A 20,380-nucleotide genomic window follows, 5' to 3' on the forward strand; every position below is an offset into this window, starting at 1 on the left:
TAAGCGAGCGGCCGTATCAAAGAAACTTCTTGTATTACTACGCCTACTACCAGTTAAAGAGTTAATCAACTAACTAACTTGTCGTTAGTAGTAACAAAAAGCATATAAATATTAATGGGAGTAGGCGAAGAACGCATTGGTTTTTTATTTATTTATTCAAATGACATTCTGTGACAAAAATAATCAGTGACAACAGGCAGAATTTTTTCAGTTTTCGTACAAAACTAAAAATAAAATTATTTTGTATGTAAATAATATGTGACGCCATTTTTTTTAAATAAGTAGAGACATCTATAAAGGAAAAGTCAATCGCTTAAAGTTATAGGAGGTGAAGTGGAACGGAGTTTTCAATAAAGAGGTAATATAAGACTTACGTTAATATACAATCTTTTTTGATTCGTAATAGAAAAATCAACAATTAATGTTTTTAGAGAAAAAAAAACAACAAAGTTGATCATATAAATTTTATTATGCACAGTTGTGTTCACTACATAGCGCGATTCAAGGTAACTAGTTACCTAAATCAATACAAAAATATACGTCAGCTAAAAGAAACGGATCCCAATATCAAACATCACATAAGGTATACTAAAAAGCCGATAAAATTAGAAATAAGTAATTATCAATACAATTCACGTAAGAATGAAACTACCAATTTTAAATATTACATCTATATTTACAATAATAGGACTTATAAATATTGCAAAATTATAAATGTTTTTGCAAGCGCTACTTTTGATTTAGCGGCACATTAAGTGCAGAAAAATGTTATAATTTTGAAGCTAAAAATTTCTAAAAATTCTAATAATTTTGAAGCTAAAAGACTTTAAAAAAAAATTAATTCAATTAAACTATTATTTCACAAAATTCAAGCGACAGTTATTCCTGTCATAATTTTTACAATTTTAAGTGATTACATAAACATGTGCTTCATCACAAACGCGATGTAGACAGACGTTTACGCAAAGCTTAAATAAAATTGAAATTTTCATCACGTCCATCAAAGGATTAAAAGATTTGGGTTGTTCTTCCTCCGTATTTAAAATAAATTTAATCACTTATGCGCTCACAATTCACAAAAATCTTACGCTAAACTTAATAAAAATCATTAACTATATTTACAATTGTAAAAAAGGCAGTGTCAACCACAACTCTGGCAAGATATGAGAAATATTTCTAAATTTTAATATGGCTCACATTAAAAATATGAAAATGATAATCCGTATCAAAATGTTAATAAAAATAAAATCACTATTAAAATGATAAAAAAACGCAGTTTATTTTGTTCCTATTGGAGTACAACAATTTTTTATGTTTTTTATAAAATTTATTCAATTTCGAGTATTTGAAAAGGTTTATCAAACCAACATATGATGTAAACCGTAAAAGGCCAACATATCGTTACACCGACAAAATAATTACATAAAATTATTAATAGTTTGGATGCATTTATCTTTCTAAACGATTGAAAACACATTATAATATCACAGTTTCCAATACATTAAACATCTTCGTCTAGAATGGAGTAAAATTCAATTTATTCTCATACATTTAAAACACTCGTTTAATTGTAATGAAATCGTGTAAAAATACGTTTTTTTTTGCTTTGTGACCATCTAATCTAAATGGCACTTACTAGTTGGTGACAAAACAATTTCTATTGACAATAATTTACTACCGCGATTCTTGCCTCATTGGCTTACAATTAAAAAGCAAGAACTAGTGAATCATTACTCAGGATGGATATTATTTGTTTGTAACTACTTAATAGATAATTTTATTCTTCGATTTCGTTGTCGATGCGTGACGATCTGATGCCAGTTTTGCCGGTCCATGGATATATTTCGGGACACGGTTGACACGTCCTCATGTATCTTACTCCAGATTTATGCCAAAGATTGCACACCTTTGGATTGTTACATTTCTTCGGTCGATCCTAAGAAAATGTTAAATTTTAGTGTCACCGCTAATTATACAAATATTTTTTCCTATATAGGTATGCTCTATAAAGTACTGTTTACCTGGTAATTACACTGGAACGGTTGGAAGTTATTTAACCTTGAAATAGGAGTTGGGTCACGAACCCATTGTAGAGCTTGCCAATTTGTGACGATCCATACATCGGGCATTTGATTAATGAAGTCTAAGAACATGATGAATCCTTCTTTGTGGTGAGGTTGGGTGAACCAAGCCGCATGGTAGAATAAACCAAATGGAGCTCTGAAGAAAAAAAATGTGATAATTTAAGCAGAAATAAATAATAGCCTGATTTTTCTTTCAACCGAAACGTTTTGTATTTACCTGTTACTCGTGTAATGTCTATCAAAGTTCTTTAAAATCATTTTGTATACTCCTTCAGCATCTGGTGGGTTAGCACAAGCATCTCCCATAGAACAACGTCCACCATTCAGATCTTGCCACATCACCATAGGTACTTCCCATACTCCTAAAATAGTTCAAAGATAGGGGCGTTAAAATGTTTACAATTATAGTTTTTGCTTCTCATTAATTTCGTAATAATTATGCCACACAAAATAAAAATTAAGACTGAAACATTTTCATCGCTATGTGTTATTAAAACAAATTAGAGTAACAGGATTGAAATGTATACCTGGATATGATTTAGTCGGGCACGGTGGAATCATACAGTCATGGAATAATTTGTAGTCCAACGTGTACGGCCAGCTCGGTGGTTTGTTCTCATACACGGGTAGTGATGAGTCATAAGTAAAGTTCGAATCATACAACATTTTGAACATCTTGTTTCCACCAACAGATAAGAAAGGAGCACGCATGCCTCGTACATCTTCCAGTTTTACACCTCCATATGCCGCTAGAATTTCTCTTTGACCACCAATTTCTCTGTTCCATTTCTTTTGAGAAAATTGCTCTCCAAAACTATGACTAAAATTTGTAAATGAAATGTCTGATTTCTGTATATATAGTAGTATTATTCTATTTATTAATTGAAGCAAACTCTCAATAATCAAATAAGAAATAAAGGTTTTAATAAAAAGAGTAATTATTAACCAAAGAGTCAAGCCAAGAAACCAAGGTACCAGTAAACTTAAGTATCAACGAAGAATGAAGAAAGATAGTCATAAAAAGTTTATAATTTTTATCTGGTAATTAATTTATTGGTCAATAATTTACGATCGACAAAAATGTCTTAATAGTGTGCAACGTTTATATTCAGTGCGTACAGACTAAATTTCTTTTTAACTTACGAAACTGTGTGTGATGCCATTTCGTGTCCAGCGGAATACAGGTTTTGTACTTGACTGTAATCCGTCCATTCGTGTGAGACGTAAAATGTAGCAGAAATAGGACACCCATTAGGGTTAACGCGACCCTTTTCAAATAAGTCCGCGTAGAGTCCCTTGTTTAAGTCATTCACTGAGTCATCAAACGTCAGTAAAACAATTTGCGGGACCTTCTCCACCGGTAAATCGCCTGTTTGTGTTGGGATGTAGGTGATGATTGTGCATGTGATTTGGGTGTGTTGTATGTGCCAGGAGGAGGAAGAATTGATAGGTAGTAGAAGGTATAGATAGTAGGTTAGGTAGAAAGGAGGGAAGAAAAGAAAATAAAATACATATTATTAAAAATGTTAAGCCGGTAGTTAACTTAAACAAGTTCACCTTTAGTATTAAATAGAAAATTGTATAAATAGATGGCCATTAAACCGTTAGTTAGAATTTTGAGTCGTTTATTCAATACCTAAAATTGTTTGTACTGAATATTCGACTCATATGCAAGACTTCAAAGATATAGGCAGCAAATATTCTTTTTATACCCTTTAAACTTACGATATAGTATGGGAGGCAAATTCATGACCATCGGCGTATAAATTTTGCACCTGACTATAATCTGTCCATTCATGAGAAACGTAAAAAGTTCCAGTTATAGGACAGCCGTTTGGGTTTACACGTCCCTTTTCAAATAATTCTTCATAGTATATTTTATTTAAATCGTTTACAGCATCGTCGAATGTTATTAGAATTATTTGTGGTACTTCGTTGACAGGCAAATTTCCTAAGATACATTTGTGGTTTATTTTTTATTTAAAAAAAATATTTTTTTTTTCACAATATGTTTAACACTGTTATAGGCAGTTTATTCTGTCTACTTTTACTTTTTTACTTAAAAACTTATTTTCATAACATACCAGGGATATCTTTTCCTCCACAAAAACAGTCTGGCAAGAGACAAACATCTTTTCTACACTTAGCCGCGGTCTTGTCCGGTGTAGGTTGAGGATAAACTGGCGCCGGTCGACTTGGAGGATTCGAGTAAATATCCACTTCATTGACTTTTGTTACTATAGCAGTCGATGGTTTCAATGTGGGGCGATTGCGACTGTATAAACGATTAAAAAATATTTAAAAAGCCATTTATGTGACAAAAGAAACAAGTGAGTCCAGCAAAAACTCCACGTAATAGAATAATTAACGAAGCAAAAAATTTTATGTAAATTAATTAATCATTCTAACGTTGGCGGTGTTCCTCTGTTTGGTGATTGTTGTGCCGTTTCAGATGCACCCGAGGTAGAATAGTGAGCTGAACCTCGCCCTCGTGTGCTACTTGGCCTGTAAAACGAAACGTTCCAGTAAAAAGCTCTTTTAAGAAGATTTATTAGTACGCGTGATTTTAGATGGAAGCAATTCAAACATGAAATTTTTAACAATCATCATGATTACAACTAACTCTATTTTAGTTAAAAAAGCTTTTAATAAAAATGGTGAAATATGAATAAAAACATTCCTGTTTCATGCAATAGTACACTAAAATAAACAATTTTGATACACTAGGTACACTTGGTGCACGATTTAAAAACAATGACGAATTGCCATGTGGTGTGAAAGTATGTAGATTTAACTACATTGAGGAACTTTGTACTATTAAAAATATAGTTATCTAAAATTAGAGAAACGTACTAATTATAAGATCAAATATAAACAGAACGGTGCTGGAAACGGAAATGGTAGCGTCAGGAGTTAACAATTCATAAAATAAACTCAACCGACTGGAAGTCCCCCAATGAGAATATAGAAGAAAGAATGCTAAGCGATAGATTTTAGCCATGAGTGTCGTTATCAATATTTGAAAGATGTTCATTCACATGCCAGTTACATCGCAATGCGGAAAGTAAGGAGTATGACGCCTCCACCATCCATTAATAGAAATGAAGTACGTTAGAATGTTATGACTACTGGCCGGCGAGTACCTCTGATATTTGATTTCGTTGCATTTTGGATTCACTTGCAGACTGTTATCTGATGAACAATTGGACGACGATTGGTAACTCCTGCGCCCACCTCCAAGTTTTGCCGCTGCTAGCTTTATGGCAGGGTTGATTCGAGAGGCACGAGTTGGAAAGGATAAGCTTTTAACAGTCGGCGTAGTTTCTATTATAGTTTTCAAAGTAGTAGTCGATTTAGTCGTACTAGTAGTAGAGGCAATGTCACTAACATAGTCGCTTACTAGTCTAGGATTTTCAGTTTCAGTCAATTCTTTAAAATTTTCAGAGGTCACTATGGGTAAATGTGTGTCTTCATTAAAATGACTATTCTCGTCACTTTTAATTGTATGACTATCATTTGGCGGTTCCTCGGAATTAATAATTTTGTGAAATTTCTTCGACTTTTCAGTATCTGACTTACCTTTTTTAAAAGTACTAAACTTAGATTCGTAAACATCTTTTTCCGATATGTAATTAGGACTTGGAGCAGAGTCTATTAAACCAGCTTCCGTATCAATGTCAATCGAGGATGGCTCGGTCGTAGTATACACCATTGGTATTGAAGATGATGAAAAGTCATCGTTTGGTCCAGTAAAAGTAATAGTCTCTACCGTTGGAGTAATATATCTAATTAAATTAGGTTCTTTTATTATTTTTAAGTGTTTTTGATTGCTGCGGAAAGGCTGTTCTGTACCAAAATTATGTTTTTTCTTTTGCCCTATGCTAACAACAACATCTTCTAAGTTCGGAACTGCTGAAGTATATTCTACTACATTTGGAGATGAAGAACTTGAAAAGTTCTTTATAAATTTTTTAATAACATTTTTTACATTCCCATTGAATACTTCGGTAGTTTGGTCTGCCAAAATTTCATCTTCTACATGGTAAAGGTAATATGATGGTTTCCTAGATTTTGTAAGTTTAGATTTTTCTGAAGTATTCACACTTAGTCTAGGTGTTGTTAAAGGAAAAGTCTTGATTGTATTAGACATAGTTGATGTAGCATCAATATCAAACTTGTAGTTTTCTGATGTAATTCTTTCCTTACCTATATTTCTAAGGTTGTCTAAAGTTTTATATGGCGATACAATTGGATCATTATAATTATCATGGAAATCGATTTGCTTCCAATTATTAGAGGCATCAATAGGGTGTATATTTAAATCAATATTTCGATAATCAGTTGTAATTTGAGGATTTAGTTCTGTAAATGATTCTGTAATAGAATTTTCAGTAGGATCACCATTTTTAAGGGGACGTTTTAAAACCGTTTTTAAATAATATTTCACATCTGGTGTAGTAGGTAAAGTTGCACGAATTTGAGGTCTTGGTGTAGAGTCATATGTAGGAGAAGATAGATTAATAGAACCATCATCACTTTTTTTTGCTCCTGAGCTAGATCCATTTCCGTGTAATGATGTACTGTCGGATTTACCATTATCACTAGATTTTATATTATTATGTTTGGCAGTATTGAAAACGTTGTCTGTATAATACTGTAATCTTTGTATATGTTGTTTTTTATTATTGTTTACACGATGATTTTTTATATTTGACGAAGAATAGTTATCAAGAGGCTTCGATATCAAAGTTAACGTGTAAGGGTTTTTAGTATCGTTAACATTGCGACGAAATGAAAAACCAGTTGTCAACGAAAATACTTTCTTATTATTTTGAAAAGAATTTTCTTGTTCTATATTGACTGAGTCGTCGTTAAAATTATTGTTAGTCACGCGAGAGGTCAATCTACGAGTTGGTATTTTTCCTGTCGAGGGTTTGTCTAACCTAAAAGAGTTATCAGTCCTTTCGAAAGGTTTAGCGAGGGATGAGAAGTTTATGAGAGGTGGTCGTGAAGAAGGAATTAGTGGTATGGATTCATTAACAGATTTTTGGTCTGATGAGGAAACGGGGATGCGAATACGATTTTCATCACTTGATGATCTGTCGAATACAAAGAAATAGTTCTAAATTCTGTCCCTTTAAGAGTAGTAAATACCTTAGACTGGACTTAGATGCCATATCTTGTTTCAAGTGGTTGCTTCATATATTTTTATTAAAAGAAAAAAAATGAAGCTAATATGATTATTTCAGTAGAAGAAAATTTCAATTCAAAAGTTCACATAACATAAAGATACTACAAAAGGCAATTAAATCTATAACTACATCGTAAGGCATAAAAGTAAATAAAATATATTGTTTTAAAATAAAAAAGTAAGCAAACCGCTTTATTATATTACAACAACCTTTAAACCGATAAAATTAAATTCCAAGCCAAATATTAGTGACAATTATTATTATTACCAGTCTTAAGGTTGCTATTACTGCTATTGCTAATGAAATGAAAAATGATGAAGTTGATGAAATATATGTAAGTGAAAATGGATTCTGGTGTAATGCTTAAAGCCTTGATGGTAAAAGATTTAAAATCACGTAATCTTTTGTAGTACCTTGGGGTGTATCGAGACGGGGTCATAGCTTCCGTGTAAGGTGCAGTAGTTGGACGTCGTGTTGTTGTGGTAGTAGTGGTAGTAGTAGTAGTAGTCGTGCTTGTGCTAGTTGTAGAAGGAGTTGTGCGTAGGGAAGTTGCTTCATAAATAGTTGTCCTCACGCTGGTTGGTATATGATCATAGCCCAATTCGTTACCTTCGCCCCTGGATTATTTATGTAGTAAACGTTACATAAAATATAACCTTTATTAATAACATATACGAGTTTATTGTTTTATTTAATGTATATAAAAACTTAATTAAAATATATATTACCTTGTTGGCTGTCGAATAGGAGATGGATATTGGTTTTGATTGCTTATCTGAAAAAATAAATAGGTAAATTGCACACAACAATTATAGTAGCCTGTGTACCAACTAATATTCAAACTACAAAATATACCTGGGAACACATATTCAATTTAATAAAATTAAAAAGTATTTTAATTCATACCTGTCCTTGTATAAGTTCATCGTCGTAATCATCTGGGGAAATCGGTCTGGTCGAATAAGACTCAACAGGTCGACGAGCTGGTGGTGGAGTTCCACGGTACGTCTGCTGGACTGCTGGTCGAAGTGAAGCCGTGTTATATTGCTGCACATAGTCTGCCAACACCGGTACCATTCTCCCGTTAGTGTGTTAAACATCCTCAAATTGCCATTAATGACTATCATCACCAATATGATTACGTCACGTAATTATAAAGATGAAGTTTGTAAGAATAAAATATTATGTTAAAAAGATACATCAAATTAAAAAAAATAATGTGTTTATGTTAGATTATTTCTTTGTTAAAGGACTTCGAAATAAATTACATGTTTTTTACTATAAACAATTTATTTAAGTATTTACAATTATTATTATAGTATTGTATTGCATTTATTAATTGTTCGTAAACCTGGAATAGTTTTTTTAACATTAAATGAATTAATTAAACTAGAATCGTATAATACCCAAGATTTCTTTATTATAATTAAATTTAACATGCCTATTTACATCAAATACAGCACGGAGGCGGACCACGAAGAATTTCGTACAATGACCTTTTTGCCTACTGCCAGTGGTTCTCAAATTTTTTATATAAAGTACGAAGCTTTAAAAAATCAGTAGTTTAGAATTTAGGATGTCTTAGAACTCATTTTTAGCACACGACACTAAATCTACGCTGTCTATCCGTGGATCGGTCTAGTCACAGAATAAAATATTTTTTTGTTTAATCATAGAAAAGAACTTATATATATATATATAAGTTAGTCTATATATATTACTATGTGTACAATTTGGTGGCTATTCTTTTTATATGCAAAAAAATCTTAGATCTGTTGCTGTGTGAAATAAGACACCAATAAACACACATTCGCATTTAATATAAGTAATGTTAACTTTTGAGTTAAATTAAAAATGAAAAACGATGAATCTTGTGACTTAAATTTGGTAAATAATAAATAAAAGAAAAGGTTGACAATCTATGAATACGGCTGTCACTACAATTGTGTGAGCGCAACGGCAATATGTTTATACGCGAGCGACAAAGACAAAAGATGAAGGGTCAATGTACGAAATTCTTCGTGCTCCGCGTCCGTGCTATATAAATAAAACAAACATGTCTTTTAATATTAATGCTTACACCACATTAGACTCAAATAAACGGTTTCAAATATAAGATTATCATGGTACAAGTTTGTCCACACGCACGATAATAATTAAGAAAATTAAGTGCATTTCCCTCACCTGTATCCTTGTACAATTCACCGTCTTCATCATAAACAGCGTAATAAGGATCGTATTGATCGGGACTGTAAGCTTGAGAATTATTATACAACATTTTAGGTCGTGGTGTTGCAGTATAAGAAGTAGGTGTAACACTTTCGGTCGGTTCCAATCTGAAATATTTGATTAATCATTAAATAATTGCAAATAAAAATAAAGTTAGTAGAATCTGTACAATATAGAAACAACACAAATCCTTTTGATTATTATTAATATGTCATAATTAATTCAAAGCGAATTCAAAAGTCAGAGTTACTAGTCTTGTCTAGTCATTTTATCAGTTGGGTAATTTTGTAAGATATAAAAAGTAAAAAAAGACTTCAAAATTGAACCTGGCAGACAATAACAAAAGTTGCTTATGTACAGCGTTACATTTGACAGAGATAGAATAAATAATTTTATTAAAGTGCAAAAAAAAATCATCATACCAAAAAGCAATATACAGTTGTGCAGTGCAAAACCAACCTACTTTATACATTAGTCATGATATTGATCATCTGTAAAGTTTTTACCTGTTAGTTTTATCGTCATGATTAGTCTTTGTGTAACGAGTCTCTTGATTAAAGCTGTCACGAGGTGTAGTAAGTTTCATTTGTGCAACTATATTATGATGACGCACTCTTCCTCTATTCTTTTTAGTTTCATCGTTGAAATCATTTATATTTTTTTCAGTTGTTGGTTTAGCTAACCTATGTCTTATAGTATAAGGACGCAAAGTTGTCTGATTGAGATATTTAGGAGGACGTAATGTATTAGGATTATCAAAATGAATTGGTTTTCGTATGTGAATAGTCTTATTACGGGGATTATTATGGACAACTTGATAGCTAGAAATGTCGGGACGCATTGGTATTGAATTAGATAAATGACTATAGTTAATCATAACAGGAACTGGTATTTTCCCTTGCGCATTTTTATTTGATTGTTTATATGGTGTCTTAGTTACAACAGACACATCATTAAGATTTTTGGTAACGGCTTCTTGTTTAAATAAATTATATTTAGCTGGTTTTTCAGAGTTGGACACCGAACTTTGATTCGTTACTTCTTCTGAATCTTCATATTCCTGATAATTTTGAGCCATAGGAGGTCGCTGGGGTTTAATTTCTGAACTTGGCATATATTTTGGCTTTACAACTGGTTCATAATAATATTGATCATCTTCATCATCATAGTAATAATCGTTCATTTCAGGTGAAGGTTTTGGTATAGGTTTGCGTTTGGGAGGATCTTTTGTTTTTGTTCTTTCGTGTAAAGGTTTCTCAGTAGAAATATGTACAGGTTGGGAGAACAGGTCACTTAGTTTAGGAATTTCAGAAACTGCATTTGGTCTATTAATTGGAACCTTTGGAATCGAAATTTCAGTTGATGGATTCTTCCAAAACTGTTGTAAAGTAGAAAGATGTTGATTAGCTATAGCAGATGTTGGCTTGCGTGTTGACTGTGAAAATGCGAAAATTAACGCATTTGTAGGAGAAACCGTTGATGACATGTACGGTTTTCTACTTGACAACAAAGTAGGCTGAAGAGTTACAATGTTATAGTTATTAGGAGTGGAAAATGTATACGGTGAACCTGTCCCTGACAGTATAATATAAGGTTTATGTGTAACCGTATTTAATTGCTGAGATAATTGCGAAGTTCTCGTAGGTTGATGATTACCTGTTGCAGCATTATTGAAACTGTGACTTAAAGGAATTTGGCGATCATCATTGAAATTAGGCGGTTGTAGTTTTGGTTTAAATGTTTCTAAAGGAATTCCTACGTCTTTTTGTGTTTGCTTGTTATAATTTTGTTCTTGGATCTGTTGAATGTTTTTATTTTGTTGCGAAAATTGTAACTGTTTTTGCACCAAATTTGTATTGCCTTGTACTTGACTTTCCTTATTTAAGCCCACTGGTACTGTAAATGGTTTAGGACTACTTATTAATCTATACTTTGACGTTGATGGATGCACACCACCTTCGTGATTCGTTTGCTCATTTTTATCATTATTTATATTATTAGAATGTTTTAATTGAGTTATTGGCTTCTGCGTTGTAACACCTATTACAGAATTATGACTTTCTTGAAGTTTGGCTAAGAAAGAATCGAAGTTAAAATTTGGATTTGCAAATGGATTTTCTATATTGGCATATTTATTGCTAGGATGTGTATATCCATAGGGAAGATTTGATATATCTGGTTGAAAGTTTTGACTATAATCATGATCGTCTTCTTCTTCGGATGAATTCTCTTCATTTTCGTTCGAGTCCTCATCATCATAATCTTGATCCTTAATCACTTCCTTGGGTTTATTATTGATATTGTTATTGTTTGGTTTAGAAGATGGATGATCATTACTGGCCGGATTTTTTTGTAAATTACTTAATACTCTCATTGTAGACGTAATTTGCGGTTTCCCAGTAACAATTGAACTCGGAAGAATAGAAGAATCTTGTAAGGAAACGAGATTTGTTTGTTTTAATGGAGACAAAGTTTGAGAATATAAGTTATTATTGTTTCGGTTATCATTGCCTTTTACGACGTTGTTATAAAAACCACCCGCTAATGTAGGGAACGGGTTTTGATTATTGAGTAATGATGATATAGGAGGACTTTTTGTAATTGTTTGAGTAGCGACATTATTATGTTGTGGAAACCTTTGTTGAGATAAATCTGATATACTTGCTTTAAATGGTCTCAAAGTTTGAGTATTATCAGATAAATATTGAGAGAAAGAATTGTCAAATGCAAAGAAATTGTTGTTAGTATGGTAAGGTTTTTGTCTATTTCTGCCATCGTAGTTGTTATCGTAAACTAGTTGAAATCTCGGGTTTTGTAAATTAGGGTTATAAGAAAATTGTGGTAAATTAAAATTTTTTAAAGGCTTAACGTTGTGCCAATTCTTTGCCGGTACTTTATGCCCGTTTTTAACATAAAATCTTATCTGTCTTTTTCCTCTGTCAGAATCTTGTGATGATTCATCCTCATATTCATTTTCACCTAGTTGTTCGTCGTCGAATTCAATATATTCCATTTCCTGATCATTATCATTACGATTAGATAATTCATCCGGAATTTTAGACACATTCAGAGCAGAATCAAGAACTTCTCTTTTTTTTCTAGAAATAATATTTGTAGTAATATCGTTTACTTTACGTAGTTCAGTCGAAAAGTGTTTAAGTCTGTCAGAAGAGTCAATATCATCGTCATATTTGTCACCTCTGAAATCATACAGTCATGTAAGTATATTTATCATAATTTTGTAAGTATATTTTCATGTGTTATGTTTTACCTATAGACTTGAGGTGCTTGAGTCAAAGGCGCCGTTCTTCTATCTTCTACTTGGGTACCAAATGAAAAAGATCCAACTTTGCTATTTTGGTTAAGAGAAGCTGGAATAATGTTAGAATTAAGCGTTCTTCCAGAACTTATGGGCTGGGACCCGTAACCATCTCTATCTTTTTGAACCTGTCCTATTGTTGACGGTTGTCCTCTGTATACTCTCTGCTGCCTATCGCTCTCGATTTCTTCAACTGGCGGTAAGTCGTCCACTTCAGCATACAGCTGCTGCTGCTGTAACCATCCGTGTTTACAGTTTAATTTATAAGATATTGTAACATTTACTTACTTTCTACACATATTTTAAAAACGTAGAAAATTCTCAAATATAATACAAACCTTTTCGTATTCTTGTCGATTATATTTCGGTTGTCCTCGCGACGTGATTACAGGATTAGGCTGCGCTCTCGGCGGCGGTGGAGGGTTGCGTCTTGGTGGAGGTGGTGGAGGTTCCCTCTCACTCAACCGTTCTATGTCTTCTGCAACCACAGCACCGGTGGCATCGCAGCCGACATTACGCGGCCAATCACATGTTTGGAGCTCGTGGCTAGAAGAATGATGTCATATTTAAGTAACAATTAAAACCACCTCAATCACACTATTCGTTGAGACTACATTACATATATACACTGCATATATTATAGCTTAAATGTTTCCTATATACATAAAAGTGAAATAAATGTACCTGTACATAAGACCACCAGTACAAGACTCGAGCAGAGCGCCGCCGAATACACAAACGTAATACAGCGTGCAGTCGGTAGGGTGCGGGTAGTAGCCGAACTCTTCAGGGCAGTCGAAGTCAATACCCCTTTTGGCCGCTGCGGTAACGCTCCGGTTCGAACCAGAGCGCTGCCGAGAACGGTCCTGTGCTCCGAGACATTCTGAAATTTAAAAATAGTATCAATAATATCTTACTATTTGTGTAGAGGGTAAGGACAACCTAAATTAACTAATAGTTGAATAAAAACTAAAATATGACGCCTAGCGACACATTGTTGATCGTTGTCCCTTTTTATTACTTTATAACTAGTCTTGCCTCCCTTTCGCTGCTATGCCTATGATATCATATATGTCAGATATATAAATAAAACACTTTACGACAATTTATTAGAACATTACATAACCACCGCAGGAAATTTAAGGAATCTGATATTAGCAATGTTAGTATATACGAAACTATGTGATCAAAAGCGTACTGCTAATAGTAAGAGCTAGTTATTCAGAACAATTGCACCATCGGCCTTGTAGATAACGTTCTTGACAACAACATTGCATTCTCTTAAATTTACTAGACTGATTTAACCACACCTTACATTATTTACTTGCAATATTGAAATAAAAGATTTCACTGCAATAGAACACGCAAATGTGACTTTCATAATATAAAAATATTTGGTTACTTAGACCAAGATATAAGGCCACGTTTATCGTATTGTTTGGTAAATAAATAACTTTAATATCTTTAACGCTTTTCAATAATAGGATTTCTCTTTCTTTAAAAGACAAATTTGATGACAGATTGTACAAGTCCTTTCAAAAAATATATAGTAAATAAAAGTTCTCCAGATGCTCTTAATGCTTCATAAGTTAAAATTTATCTCAGATCTGTGTAACTTCTTTATATGCAATTTAATCTTAATTTCGGTAACCTGTCACGTAAAGCGTTCACGAGCGGTGTGGGATTTAGGACGACAGTCGACTCTCGCGCACGTTTGAGTTATTAATGTGCAATATAGTAGATTATTTAACATTTACATTTTACTTAATTCATGCATCATTATAACATGTTTAAAAATAACTTATTTAGGTATATTAAATATTCGTCAAGCGATGAAATTATTAATAAAGTACAAGACCATATTTAACTTTAGATCCGATTGTAAGGAAAAAATCTCAAGAACTCACTGATTTTGCAACAAAAGCACTAATAAAATTATTCTAACAAAGACTAGAATAAACAATAGTTAATAGTAATAGTTTAACAAAGCATTATTTTCCCATGAAACAAAATAACGTAAAACAAGTTGCCGTATCAATATGATATTTTTTCTGTTGTTAATATCTTTTCCGCAATTAATTTGAGGGCTATTATTTTGCAATCATACCTGCAATGATGACGACATAAAGCCCTTGAGGGCTATCAAACGAATTATGTACGGTAAATATACCTCTAGCATTTAAAAGAACTTTCAATACGGTTGAGTAATTTATTATCATATCCTAAAAATTGTAGGGCCTTGTAGTCTACCTATACTTCTGTCAGTCAGTCAGTTCAGCCTATTGCAGTCCACTGCTGGACATAGGCCTACCCAAGTTCGCGCCAGACATCCCGGTTTTCCGCAAACCTCATCCAGCTTATACCGGCAATTTTACGTACATCGTCGGTCCAACGGGCTGAAGGACGTCCCACACTGCGTTTGCCAAGACGCGGCCTCTACTCCAGGACCCGTCTGCTCCAACGGCCATCGGTCCTGCGATATAGATGACCAGACCACTGCCACTTCAAGTTGCTAATTCTGTGGGCTATGTCGGTTACTTTTGTTCTCTCACGGATAGTCTCAATTCTAATTCTATCTTTGAGAGAAACCCCAAGCATAGCCTGTTACATTGCACGTTGAGCGACTTTAAACTTGTGGACCAGTCCCTTCGTCAGTGTCCACGTCTCGGCTTCGTATGTTAACACAGGCAGGACGCATTGCTCGAAGACTTGTCTTCAAGCATTGCGGAATCTTCGAAGTGAAGACTGTTATTATTATTGTTATTATATTTGTTATTATTTACTGTTTATTTGACTATTGAACTGTTTACGCAGTGGTAAACAGTTTCAGTGATATTACATCTCCCTGTCTTACCCCACGCCGGAGGGAAATGGGTCTTGTTTTCTGGTCATGGATATGAACGGTCATCGTTGCCGCGTCGTACACAGATGCAGAGAGTCCAGGACAGCCCAGGTCGTTGTCTACAAATGCCATACACAGCGGCTGATTATATTCTTCAGTAGTCTATATTTATGATACTATAATTTAATAAAATTGTATGATGGATTGCACCTAGTAGTAATGGATTTGTCAATTAAAAAAAAGAACGTCATTTAAATGTCAAAGAATGTATTGTATTCAAATCGTCAACTCAAAGGAACCATTTTGATATCAATTTAACTATTTATTCATACAAAATATTAACATAAGCTTCTTGACCTTGGACTTGGGCAGCCCATAGAAGTTATACATTAATCCCATTGAAGTGTATATGTTTTTATTTATCAGGGATTCGAGAGAGGATATAAAATTTGTGTATTAATTTATTAACATAGATAGTTATGGTTTCCACACTTAAACCTACCACACCCCACCACTTTAGTGTGAAGCTTCACAATGCTGTCTTATTTACCCTTGAACTGCTCATTGAAATCCGAGATAATAACACGGTTGTGTGGGAAATGCTCGATGATTTACAACTTTTGTTTGTTGTAATACGTTCATTTCGTATTCTAGCTACGATTATATGAAATAATCTGATAGCGGAATTGTAGTTTGCTTACATATGCAACCCTAGTTTAGTTTTTATGTCCCAACCGTTTAACTTTGAAATTTTTGTAGAAAAAAAAATACAAAGGTTGTATCTTACTTCTTAAGATATAATTTTTGTTTAATAGGAAATACAACCTTAGACAATTCCTAGTCTTCTCTTTTTGTTCAAGCGTCTCAAATGTAACTTTATTAAGAATAATATGACTCTTTGATCGGATGAGTAGTATGTCTATGCCTCTTTTTTTTTAGAAATAGACTTTGAAAGTTCTTCACAAAGTTGAAATAGTTGTTATAAGATCTAGGGATTTACATTTTTAATATCTCAAATTAGAAGTTAACATAAATAAAAAAAATTTTTTTTAGACTTACATAATGCAGGCAGAAAGTTTACCTATTATCAAGTTTATGTATTGATCCAATTTATCTATCACAAATGAGCGATAAAGTTTTAAATATTAACGATATTATTTTCAGTTGGATGTAAACAGTATTAAAATTTGACTGTCCTCAAAACCAATATAATTATTACAAAGTTACAGTCCGAAGTTTATATATATCGACTATATCAAACGTCATTATATATTGAAATATTTTAAAAGTATTGTAAGCTTTATAAACTACTCAAGATGACTCACCCTAACTTACCCAAATCAGCAAAGACAGCAGAAAAGGTGAAAAACTAAGTATAAATTATTTTGTCCTTGAAAACTAAAAAAGCTTTTTTATTTGAACAATGACCCGTAGTTACGCATTTCCTTAATTTTATTCCATTTTGTTCAAAAACAAGTTTGCTATTAGGCGCCGAGCAAGGTGTAGGCGGCTAGAATTATATCTCCTTGTTACTAACGACTGTACACACGCAATGCGATTCAGTGCGGTGACTGCCGATACAGACTTGCAGAAATATCTGTACATACAGATAACATAGAGATAAACATATTTGTAGTATAATTTTACAGATATTGACAAAACATTAATTTTTAACGATTTAGTCGTTTATGTTTATTTGCTTTCATTTAGAACTATTTCATTTATAACTCATTTACTAGTGTAAGCAACTTATTAGCACATTACTACTTAGATATCATTGTATCTTAATTTAAACCTCAATTGTTTAAGTACTATTTACATATATATGAATGTAATACAAATATAAAACTCTATTTGTATAAACTATATATTATGTTACTAGAACAATTCACACCAGGCGCAAAAAGGCTCACACTGTCTCATAATTGTCATTAAGTGCAAAGTCGAATGCGCGGTTTTCAGTGTGTCGAATACCTTAATAATTTGTATCATTTGCGAGTCTGAATGCATTAACACCCACTAATATCCTTACTTATATGGATTGCAATTTTAAAATGGAATAAATGCAAATGTAATGGTAGCCTTTAATTGTTAGTCAGACACTCACACCAGACTGCTAATGCAACGAAACTTTTAATTTAAATAATTGGTGATGCTAAATTTACTTTTAATGAACGTTCACTTGAAATTAATGTGCAAAATACATTATACAAATATAATTTATATGAGAAAGCAATTCATATTCAATGCTTGAGAACTTTTATGCTACAAAATTGTTTTATTGTTCTACCGTTTCACATATGATTTAGCACTTATATAAGTTTTTCAAATAAATATCAAAAAGTAAAAAAAAATAACTTATTCTCACATTTTCTCCAAACACATCGAAAGTATATTATATTACATGAGAAATTTTTACGGTCGAAATCGCAAGAATTTGTATTTTTTGTACATCCTTATGGAACATTAGATATTGCCCATATGGAATTTTTTCGACATTATATTTGGTATATATATATAATAGCTTTATTTCAATTTCCAATAAAAATTGTTTAATAAACGAATAAAAAATAGCTTATATACAATTTGGGGCTTAATTAAAACATAATCGACTATTAATAATTCTAGAATAGCAATAAAACACAATAAATGCCCACATAGAGGTTGTCCAGGGCGTAAAGTGGGCAGACCAACCTTCACGGTTAAATATGCCAAAACATGATTTATAGGCATGTTGGTACTGAAACCATTTGATTTTATGTTCACACAATTGATTTCTAATTGAATAATGTTTTTCGTAATCCCTATTTGAATTAACGAATTAATACAGTTGGATTTGTTCAATAAAACCAATTTGTTTTGACGTCATGAGTATTATTTACTGTAGTAAATACATATAGGATATAGAAGTAAAAACCAAGAAAAAGCCAACATTTCCTTTATTTATAAAAATTTACTTTATTTTTTAAATACTTATAATTATATATAACTAAAGTTTATTAATAACTAATCCGCGGATTCGCTATTAATAAACTCTATGTCACCTAAAGATAGCGTAACATTCTATTGGTGAAGGAATTTTTAAAATCGGTTCTTTAGTTTTTCAGTTAAACTATTACAAACAAACAAAAAACAAATCTTTCTTCTTTGTGTTATCAACTATAGACTATACGTTTTGCGATTTATATATAAATGCACACAAATAAAAATGTCTTACAAAACGCATTGCAATGTCTTAAATCGTGAATTATTTATCTATTGTGGTACGTGAACTGCAGATTGTTTTAGATTTGTCATTTGATATGACAAAATGTAATGCAATTGCAGTTTTGCAACTAAAACATTGTGCTATATTAAAATAAAAATAAATATTTCTAGTACTTTTAGTTTTACTTTCATACAATATTTAATTATTTACCTATACGAGTATACAACTAAATATTTATTATTTTTAGGTGTGTTGATTGACATTTTTAGAAATTTAATGGTGATGATCTTGTATTCAATACATTTCTTTAAAGAGTCAGCTGTCAATTTAAATAAAATGTAATCGAGAAATAATTCTAATCTAACAATTAACTTTTCAGCTATAATGTATTTGTAAAACTAACAGATTTGCCCTAGGCTAGCAACCGCAACTAAACCTTATTACATAAAAAATATTTGTTTCAAATTCTTTCACACATATCAATCATCGCAAGCGATAATATTTTGGAACCTCGATAAAGACTTTAACAGCAAATCATAGCTATCTACAAAATTAATTAGAACAAACCTTGTAACTCAAATGAATTTGAATAAAACATTTACGCTTTGAATATAATCCTGATATGATATGAACAACGCTAATAACCGTGTAGATAGAACCTGGTATTTAAAGATACCTTTAACACTTATCTGCTGTGTCTATCATTTAATACTGCCCATTCGACTTTAATTTAAATCAATAGGCCAAAATTAGTCCTTAAAATTTCTGAATGAACAATTATATATATATATAATTATAATAAGACTGACGCAAGCTCAGTTCTGTAGAATGAAAATACCTTTAAAAAACCTTATAGAGCTAGAGGAGGCTGAAGCTGGACAGTAATTCAAAACTGTATTTTTTATCTATGTATCTAATCCTTGTCGTCAGTTAGAGTATCGATGCCTGCATTTAACGAACAATCATATGGTATCAAATATAACGTTGTATAAACTGGGTCCTCATACGGTACATTTCGTTTATTTAGATTTATTTGAATAATAATAAAAAATTGTTAAATAAATAATAGATCTACATAAAGAGTTCTCCTTATTATAAGTATGTACATAATTTTCAGTATTTTACTTTAGAAGTTTTCAATAACAATAATTTAAGTAATTATAGCTAGTTGCAATTGGACTTGTTCTAACAATCATACTAAGTAAAACCTTGAAACGCTCTCACAGTGAATTCGTTATTATGTCTAACAATGAGGTGGGTGTGTATTTCTCTGCAAGCGTCTGGTCGAACAAAAACCAATTAAAAACAATTTATGTGTAGGCTCTAATATCGTTACATATCAACGATCAACGTATCAATAGATTGCACAAACCATGACTTATTAGTTGCAAATGATAATATAAAGTCTATCTGATTAACAGATTAATAATAGGATATAATAGAAACTATAATTAGCTTTTTTTAGCTAAGATTGTAAAAGTTTCTGATTGAACTTCGTTGGAAATG

At 32.2% G+C, this 20,380-nt stretch overlaps 1 protein-coding gene across 1 annotated transcript in view; it reads right to left on the reverse strand.

Annotated features, from left to right (window-relative positions):
- Nucleotides 1-1,300: 1,300 nt before the first annotated feature.
- The window catches only part of LOC123655542, a 103,898-nt gene continuing 84,818 nt past the window's right edge, over nt 1,301-20,380 (reverse strand). The window contains exons 2-16 of the mRNA XM_045591316.1: nt 13,509-13,707; nt 13,163-13,370; nt 12,777-13,057; nt 9,461-9,612; nt 8,183-8,334; nt 8,005-8,051; nt 7,690-7,893; nt 5,228-7,183; nt 4,494-4,589; nt 4,169-4,359; nt 3,228-3,453; nt 2,612-2,904; nt 2,302-2,446; nt 2,022-2,220; nt 1,301-1,936 (exon numbers count right to left, since the gene is read on the reverse strand). Coding sequence (XP_045447272.1) covers nt 1,778-1,936; nt 2,022-2,220; nt 2,302-2,446; nt 2,612-2,904; nt 3,228-3,453; nt 4,169-4,359; nt 4,494-4,589; nt 5,228-7,183; nt 7,690-7,893; nt 8,005-8,051; nt 8,183-8,334; nt 9,461-9,612; nt 12,777-13,057; nt 13,163-13,370; nt 13,509-13,707 — 4,508 coding nt within the window. The 3' untranslated portion in view covers nt 1,301-1,777. The remainder of the gene's footprint in view (nt 1,937-2,021; nt 2,221-2,301; nt 2,447-2,611; nt 2,905-3,227; nt 3,454-4,168; nt 4,360-4,493; nt 4,590-5,227; nt 7,184-7,689; nt 7,894-8,004; nt 8,052-8,182; nt 8,335-9,460; nt 9,613-12,776; nt 13,058-13,162; nt 13,371-13,508; nt 13,708-20,380) is intronic.

Source organism: Melitaea cinxia, chromosome 1 (genome assembly GCF_905220565.1).
Source record: "Melitaea cinxia chromosome 1, ilMelCinx1.1, whole genome shotgun sequence".
In the NCBI taxonomy this organism is placed as follows: domain Eukaryota; kingdom Metazoa; phylum Arthropoda; class Insecta; order Lepidoptera; family Nymphalidae; genus Melitaea; species Melitaea cinxia.